This window comes from Hippoglossus stenolepis, chromosome 12 (genome assembly GCF_022539355.2).
Source record: "Hippoglossus stenolepis isolate QCI-W04-F060 chromosome 12, HSTE1.2, whole genome shotgun sequence".
Classification (NCBI taxonomy): domain Eukaryota; kingdom Metazoa; phylum Chordata; class Actinopteri; order Pleuronectiformes; family Pleuronectidae; genus Hippoglossus; species Hippoglossus stenolepis.
In genome coordinates this window covers 1,167,451-1,175,999 of record NC_061494.1, presented here as the reverse complement: position 1 = coordinate 1,175,999, position 8,549 = coordinate 1,167,451, and the positions used below count along the sequence as shown (strand labels likewise).

Sequence of the window (8,549 nt, the reverse complement as noted above, 5' to 3'; positions counted from 1 at the left end):
AAGTCTCCACCCCCAAATTCTGAACTTCCTGTGCCAATGTTCACTTTTTTCACATGCGCTGGAGGTGTTGTAATATGTAGAAGCGAACCAAGCACACAAAATACTGCATTCATTGCACAGAGTAGAACGCATCTTCACATCGACCCAACGGCTCAGAGGAATTTGATAGAGTTTATTTATCATGGCACCTTAACGTCCCAACTGCAGTCAGGAAAGTCACACAGGAACCAAGACTTGAGACCTATCTTTGCAGTTAAATGCGAATTGCGCCTGATAAATGAGAACAAATGCAACTCGCTTGGCTGTGCCTCTCACTCTACCAGCAGCACCAACATTAACTCAGACACCACTGGGCGTGTTCTTGACTTTCCTGAGACTTCCCACTGAGGAGATAATAGCTGCAGCCAGTGGGAAGGCAGAGTTGGACAATTTAGCTCCACACCTCAAAATGTAACCTTTTCCCCTTTTCTAATCCTTGGTTTGGAAGCAAGTAGATGGAAGGAATATGCATGGATTTGTAAAAGTGCCATTATGATCATTTGCTTTGCTCTAGTTATCTGAAAGCCTTCTTCACAAAGATGTCAAAGTTTTACTGCAATAAATATGTTAGTGGAAAAAACGCCAAGTAATTACACAGTCATGAGTCAACACTCAATCGCTACATCACTGTTTGAATGAGTTAAGTTGACCAGAAAATGTAACCGAGTTGTACATAGACACACCCCAAAAAATATTTGCTGAGGTAAAAGTGTTGGACAGTTTGATGTTACTCTGCTTGTGACATAGTAATGAGGCCAACAAAACCAAAATCTAAACAACTATGCTCACATCCAGAAATGTTGATGTGAAATGAAGGAATAATGTTGGCAAAATGGGAGAGCTTGTTCTTACGTAGAAATAGAAAGAAGGTCCATAGCCAAAACTTTGTGTCATTAGTAAAAAGGAAGTCATTCTTTACAGTGTCAAACACAATCTGGCTGTTGCCCTCAACGCTGCTTCGTGGTTTTGCACAAACAAGTCTAACCAGTGAGGAGGAAGAAGTTGTGCAACCTGTACTTGATTGAACTATTCAACAGGGAGAAAGAAATGAACCTGTGACAATAACAACACTTGGCAGCAAAGATAAAATTGTCAACAGTTTATTGTGAACATGCTTTTTTACTGTACACATTTGGAGTTGCTCCGTTCCCCCTGATTTACAAGAATCTGGTCTAGATTCTGCAAACTGAATTTGTTCTTATGCTGTGAGCCCACTGGAAGACCAATCTCATGTTTATTTGGTGTCAATCCTGGATCATATGTTAACACTTTAAAATTCAACGATTTGAAATTCATTCCACATTTGAATAAAACTAAAATTCCATGGGTTATTTTGATCAAGGAGCTGTTTGGATGGTGAGGGATGACTCCACTCAGCTTTATTAATAGATATAAATTCACCCATTTGATGACTCGGTAGTAATGACCTCTGCTAATAACTCACTAAGACCCTGGAGTTGGACTGTTTGTGTATCAGCCCCTGAAAAATAAGCAACTTTTTTTTATAAGAAACATATCTTTGAACATTCATGGCCACCATCATCTATCTTTTAGGACAAAGACCACGGTCTCCATAGTCAAACAGATTTTAATATTGCAGATCAATAATTAACAGACTGAGAAGAAATGTTTCGATAATACACCGTCACAAAATGAAAGTCCCAGTTATTCTAGTGTCACACCTTGACAATTACTATTTGTATTTAGTTCTGTATGTGTTGCGTACACCAGTATGTAAACAATTCTCTTCATATGTGAACTGTGGAGTGGCAGGCTCCATTCTTACATTCTGCCCTACTCATTTGAAATGAATACAAATTGATTAACAAACTTTAATTAATGCCGTTTCATAGGATTCTAAAATTGAGAGGTCTTACTTCTAAAATGAGGAAACAGTTTTGTTCCTATGCTGGGTTAGTTTGCAATCATTGTTTTAGCTTGTTACTAATTAAAACTTATTCAATAACAGTTGTGATATCTTATTATATCAAAGTTACATATATTTTCTTAAAATTAGTTAACGTTTCTAATGTAAAACATGATCACTAAGGTATTGTTTTTTAAGACAAAAAACAAGACTAATTTCCCAGAAACAAGACTTTGCTTCGCTTTCTAGAAATTCCTGTTTTGTATAGTGTGTGTATATACAGTATATTATCACTCTTTCCTTTAAACACTGGCGGCACAGTTGTCAAGACACATTCTCTAAGAAATAACACAGTAAGTGATGATGTCATTGGTCAACAACATAGCTGGCATTCTATTGGTTGGAGAATTTGGACAGGGTCATTCCACAAAATCAAAAGAGCAAGAGCAGGAATGAGAGAGCAGAAGTTTGGTGAGTGCACAGAGGGAGTCTGAGTGAGTGAATCTGCACGTCATTGACTATTTGAGAGAGAGGACAGAAAATGAAGGGAAAACATCCAGAAATGTTGATGTGAAATGAAGGAATAATGTTGGCAAAATGGGAGAGCTTGTTCTTACGTAGAAATAGAAAGAAGGTCCATAGCCAAAACTTTGTGTCATTAGTAAAAAGGAAGTCATTCTTTACAGTGTCAAACACAATCTGGCTGTTGCCCTCAACGCTGCTTCGTGGTTTTGCACAAACAAGTCTAACCAGTGAGGAGGAAGAAGTTGTGCAACCTGTACTTGATTGAACTATTCAACAGGGAGAAAGAAATGAACCTGTGACAATAACAACACTTGGCAGCAAAGATAAAATTGTCAACAGTTTATTGTGAAAAGGCAAGGGTATATGAATAGAGATATTATCAACACCAGATGTTTTTAAGAAATAAGCATTAGCAGACAATAAATATCGTCACTTATTAACAAAAAGTGGCTGTACGTAAATACCACAACATTCCTGAAACAGTTTTTTGTCATCCAACAGAAGATTTCTGTGGTCTGTTGTTTCAGCAGCAAAACACTGATGCACTACATAGAATTTACCAGTGCATACCTGTGAAACTTCATTTCAATTCAATTTGACTTCTATAGCACCAAATAACAATAAACATCATCTGAAGACCTTACAGTACAGCAAACTCTTGACAGTGTAGAGAAAAAAAAGAAAATTTTGTTTGGCATTTAACTTCAGAGTGAAGTGGATTTATTTAGAAGATAAGATTGGAGAACACATGTAAATTATATGATGTATAGTTTACTGGGTTCAGTTGATGATGCATGTTGTCATCAGGCAGCATAGATCCAGACCTCATTGTGGTAATTCGAAGATAAGTAATTTCCATAGGCAGCCCCAGAGAAAGTATGGAGATCATATGTTTTCCCAGCTTTGGTCAAGGCATCACGCAGCTCCTTTGCAGTATCCCTACCAGTCTTAAGGTCTTGAGCTCGAGCAAACACCCTTTTGAATGACAGGACAACAATGACAGGGCATTAGAATCACTGTTAGTTTCAGATCACATCAACATACTTGACATACTCCTGCGTTCAGTGAAAACAGATGACAGTAAGATCTCCTGGGATTTCAAACTCGGTACGTAATACAGGCTCCACGAAGGTTATTTGACTAAGTAAATTTTGTATAGACACTTTTCATTTTCTGACATTGGTGCCTGATGCAACACACTGGCCCCACCCACACGACATTGTTCTCATTTGAACTCTCTTTTTTATTTAGATCTATTCTTCTATTTTTACATTTGTTTGTTTTTGTTAGTTTTCTTATTGAGGTCTGGTTTCTTTGGGGTTGTATTGGTGTCTGGGGTGGGTAGATGGCTGGGAGTGGGTTCTCTGGAAAAATTTAAAATGAGTGAAATCTGCTCAAAGCAGAAAGTAGTGAGTTGATAGATAAATGTAGCCTCTGCTCACCTGACGTAGACAGTGGCCTCAGGTCTTGTTTCCAGTCTGATGGATTCATCAGTGATGTTAGGCATGGGACCAGGAGGAATAAACCAGGACAGGGAACCCTCCTGATTAATGGTGAGCAGTGCAGGCCAGGTGTCTACACGGATCGGAACATCTACAAGTGACAAACACAACTCTAAAAACCTTGAGGAATGCAAACAGATTTTCTACACAACCCACACCATTTTTTGTAATCTTGTCACCAGTTACAAAACATTCATGGTTGTAAAAGTGACTTTAAAATACTGACAGAAGCACTCAATATAAAAGTGTAGTTTTAAAGTCTCCTTAGCCTTAATGCTTCTCACATTTTGTATTTTAAATTCATGCAGCAGTAACTAAGTAAGTGATATTCCAGTTTTACTTTCATCACAGCACATTAACTGGACTACTGGATATTCAAATGAGCATTTAACAACACAAAACCACAGTGTGACTGAAAACATTTGTATCCAACCTTGGCTTGCATGGTTGTGTTTCTTGCAGTAATTTTTCAGCTTCGAGTTTGCAGCCATGACACCTAGTCCGTTGTTCGTTTTGACTGTGGTGGTAATCCAGCTTGTGGCAACATATAGACGCTCCTCGAAATCCTGTACACAGCAGAAGCATAAAGTGTCTTTCAACACATACTACAGAAATGAAAAGAAAAGAAGCATTCCGATGATGTGTGTGAACGGCTCTAAAACCTACCTGGGTTTTATTAACCAATTGGTACTCGGGACATGGTTTGCCAAGACAACATTCTGGAGTGTTCCCACCTTCGCAGAATGACACCAGGACAAGAGCTACAAGCACAGACAGTGGTCGCTCCATGACACTCCGAAGTAAGTCCACAGATGCAGCTTCACAAACACCAATGCTGCTTTCAGATAATGTTACACCTCAAGTTTCCAGTTTATCAGGTCATTGAGACACTCCCACATTGTTCTTCTGGGAAGGCATTTCAACGCTACACATAGTTTCACTTACAGGTCTCTGTGGAAAAGCAAATCAGACTTCTCATCAGCACAAGTCAATATATATTTGATAAATGTGTTTTCCTGAATGATTCCTTGATTTCACTGCATTGTATGAGGTCACAGTTACACTTCAGAGAAGAGTCTAATGTTTTCAACAAGGATTCAACTTGGCCGTGCAAACTGTAAATGAGATTAAGGCCAACCTGCTATGATTAGATCAGGGACATGTAGGGAAGGAAGGGAACAACATGTACTCATGGTGTTTTGATATAATGATGTGTTTTTTACGAGCTCACAATGATGAGCTCACCTAATTGTCATTTGATCTAGCAGCAGCTTAAAGCAGTGGTTCTCAACCTTTTTTTCACATCATAGAAATGAAGATGAATTGTCTTTTCTGATAATAAATAACACATTTGATTTCACTGTACAGTTATTTTCTCAGGGAGCAAAATAGACAAGTGAATTGAAATTATATTTGAACAAATGTATCCATCAGATCCGTTATCCATACCATTTATTGGGACATAGGGGAAACTGGAGTCAAAGAGGCAGGTACACCCTGGACAGGTCGCCAGCGTATCACAGATCCATCATAAAGAGACAAACATCCAATAATGCTCACATTCATACCTACCATCAATTTAGAGTCTCCAATCAACCTAATTCCCAATCTGCATGTCTTTGGAGTACCCAGAGAGAACCTACGGACATAGAACCAGGAACCTTTCTGCTTTGAGGCTACAGTGCTATCCACTGCACCACCATGCAAGGTATAAAAAAAACAACCTGTGTCACATTTGTTAGTAGTTTTGCAGCATGTAACTTTTTGGAATAAAACCGAGCAGAAATGATTTAGTAGATTTTTGAATGGAGTTTGGTCAAACATTGTTTTATGCTATCCCAGGCAAATTATGGTAAATGTTCTGTGTTTTGGGGTGTGACATTTTATTTTATTCACAGACTTATAAAAGATTTGAAATGTTCACAACATGATTGTGATGAAGCCAATGAGGTGCATACTCTCCCCTGTCTGGTATCTGGTATCAAACACCTGCTGGTCCTGCCCCAGCTCCCCATGTCATGTTCCTCTGGTTTTAGGATATTGTTTTGGCTAATTATGTTTGTCTATTATGAATGTGTATTTTGTGATAACATTCTTCAACTTGCTGCAACTATGCAATGTATGCATTACAGCCACACCAATAAATTTGGACTGAAGGGTGTGTGTGTGTCTAAATGCTAGAAACTAAGCAGATCCTCTGTAAATTTGTAACAATGGTGATAACACATTGGTTAACAGGCTAGATTCAATGTTCCAGACCTCATATTTTTGCAAGTTGAAAGTTCCTTTTGAATCTTTGACGCACCTCATGGCCCCCTTTCAAGAATATTGCTGTCAGAGCCCCCTGAGGTCTGCCCCTGATGAGAAACAGTGAAGGATTAGATTTTCTTTTTTCCAGGTCTATCTTATATGAATGCTGCCAATAGAGTTACACAAAGAGTTGTTAGTAGTTGTCAGAGACACGCGCCTACCCCGTCGGCCTTCTGAGAAATCCACATTAGTGCCAAAGGCCAAGACTTCCTAAACTAAACAACACAGATAAATTATTGACAGGACTTGTTGCTGGTCTCACTGATGAGAGAATTTACCCTGAGTTAGCTTCCAAGCAGCTGTTTTGATACCACCTGAGAGTCACTTCCAGGCCAGTAAGGTGAAGTCTAATCCTTAACTTCATTCACAGACAAGTGTCTGTTGGGGATAGTCAGACAAATTAGACTGAACATATTATCCACCATTTCATAATTCTGCAAAACAGTTCAGCTATTTTGTTATTAATAGATTACCACTGGTCTTTCTTTTCACTTTGCATCTTACTGATTATCAGTTATTGCACGTATCCAGCATTAGTGGTTACTAGTCAATACATTAGTTTTATTTAGACGGTGACATTGCTAGTGTGTGTTTTACAGTGGAGAGCAGAGATCAGAGATCAGTTGAATTGAGAAATCACAGCTTTTGATGTTAGTCTGATTGTGTCCCCAGTACAAATCCTTCTCTTCACATGTGGTGCCTCTCTAGACAAGTGCTTTCAAAAAAATGAATCTGCTGCAGTTATGTTGCTCAATTCTCCGTTAGTATGTGATGTCAGTTTGGGCTAATTTGTTCTGCATACATCCATTATACTGAGTTGTCCAGAGGCGTTTGGCATCAGCATAGGAAACACAACACATCATGTGAGATGGGTAAATGAGCAAAGTAAAGTAGGGACATCAGGGATTAAGTCGGGTCACACATTATCTCCCATTGAGTCATGCATTGTCAACACTTACAAAACAATATGTCGGTGGTGGCAAGCACTTCAGCTCATCTTATCTTGTCCTGTCCTTGGACCTGCAGTGACGTGCTGACGCTTATAAGTGTGTCATGCAAAGATTGTTAAGAATAGTGTGTGAGATAAAAAGACCATTTACCATTTAAGAAAAGGAATAAGAAAGAAATGAATTACTTAAAGCTTAGAAATTACACATTACTGTGCAGGGTCATTTCCCTTTCTTTACATGCTGGATACCAATGAATGTACCAGCCCCTCATCCACAACCTCCCTCCTCATATAATCAGATGACGCTGCAATTCAGGCTCCACTTTACAGACAACAACTCCAAATTGGATGATCACAGCACTGTTGCTCACGTCAAAAGAATAATCACATCCACCTCAATGTCAGTAAAACAAAAAAAAGGTTATTGGCAGCCTGTCTCTCAACCCAACCCAGATCAGCAATGACACCAATGAGATGGTCGACAGATTTGAACAGCACACAAAGGACATACGAAAAAAGAAGCCACCAAAGACTATCATCTGGAAACTTAGATGACTCTGTCTCCCCCATTTCTCATTCTGTTGTACAATAGTATCATCCAACCCATCCTGCGTTGCTGCTCCACCTGTGTCTTCAGCGTGCTTTCTGTCACAAATTGAACAAAACTAACATGTGTTGCCCATACCACTGACAACACAATAGGTCTTACCACACTCCACCTTTCTGAGCTCATGTGCAAAGCTATAGATAGATAGTGTACTTGTTTGAGTGTATTATTTACATGCCATCATTCAGCCATTCGACTGCTACTTATCTTTAATGCCAATTCAGGTGATGCGGTGCATCAGGGCCCGTGTTTCAACTCTTAGCTTGTGAGGGAAGGGAAACATAAAAAACAGATTTAAATGGTGAAATTAAGTTATTTGTTTGGCAAAAGTTTAGGATCAGATCAGAAAAAATAAAAAGGTGAAGGGCCAAAGGCTGCTGCCCCAAAGAAATAAATATTACCAAAAGATGAACAGAGCTACCTTTTTAAACAAACAGCAGGCACTGGAAATTGAAATAAAAATCCTCACTATCTAATCTATTTCAAAGCCCAAAATACAAAGAGGACAACACCCCTGACACTATGTGATGTGATGTAATACACACATGGAACAAACCCACCAGTTTTTAAGTCTAATACCCAGGCATAGTCCCCAGGTTAAAAAGATTAACATGCTAGTCAGTACAGACGTAGAGGCATGTGTGTGCAGCTGCCATGACTGGCAGGTATTATCATACCATGAGTATGCTACATAACAATGAGTCTGGCCAGGGCCCAGTTATTAATGATTTTATCAGTTTGTGTAATGAT

General features: G+C 39.0%; 1 protein-coding gene across 1 annotated transcript; it reads right to left on the bottom strand.

Moving 5' to 3' along the window:
* Positions 1-2,755: 2,755 nt before the first annotated feature.
* soul2 (heme-binding protein soul2) lies at positions 2,756-4,787 on the bottom strand. Its single transcript, XM_035172246.2, has 4 exons — positions 4,600-4,787; positions 4,367-4,499; positions 3,874-4,024; positions 2,756-3,406 (listed from the first exon to the last, which is right to left on the bottom strand). The coding sequence occupies exons 1-4, from the start codon at positions 4,720-4,722 to the stop codon at positions 3,235-3,237; spliced, it is 579 nt and encodes a 192-aa protein (XP_035028137.1). The 5' UTR covers positions 4,723-4,787; the 3' UTR covers positions 2,756-3,234.
* Between the last annotated feature and the right edge of the window lie 3,762 nt (positions 4,788-8,549).

Excerpts from the sequence above, each read along its gene's own strand:
- soul2 (XM_035172246.2), bottom strand. The coding sequence starts at position 4,722 with ATGGAGCGACCACTGTCTGTGCTTGTAGCTCTTGTCCTGGTGTCATTC. Across the intron at positions 4,500-4,599 it reads AATTGGTTAATAAAACCCAG|GATTTCGAGGAGCGTCTATA; the intron begins GTAGGTTTTAGA and ends TGCTGTGTACAG. Across the intron at positions 3,407-3,873 it reads GAGGCCACTGTCTACGTCAG|GGTGTTTGCTCGAGCTCAAG; the intron begins GTGAGCAGAGGC and ends GTCATTCAAAAG.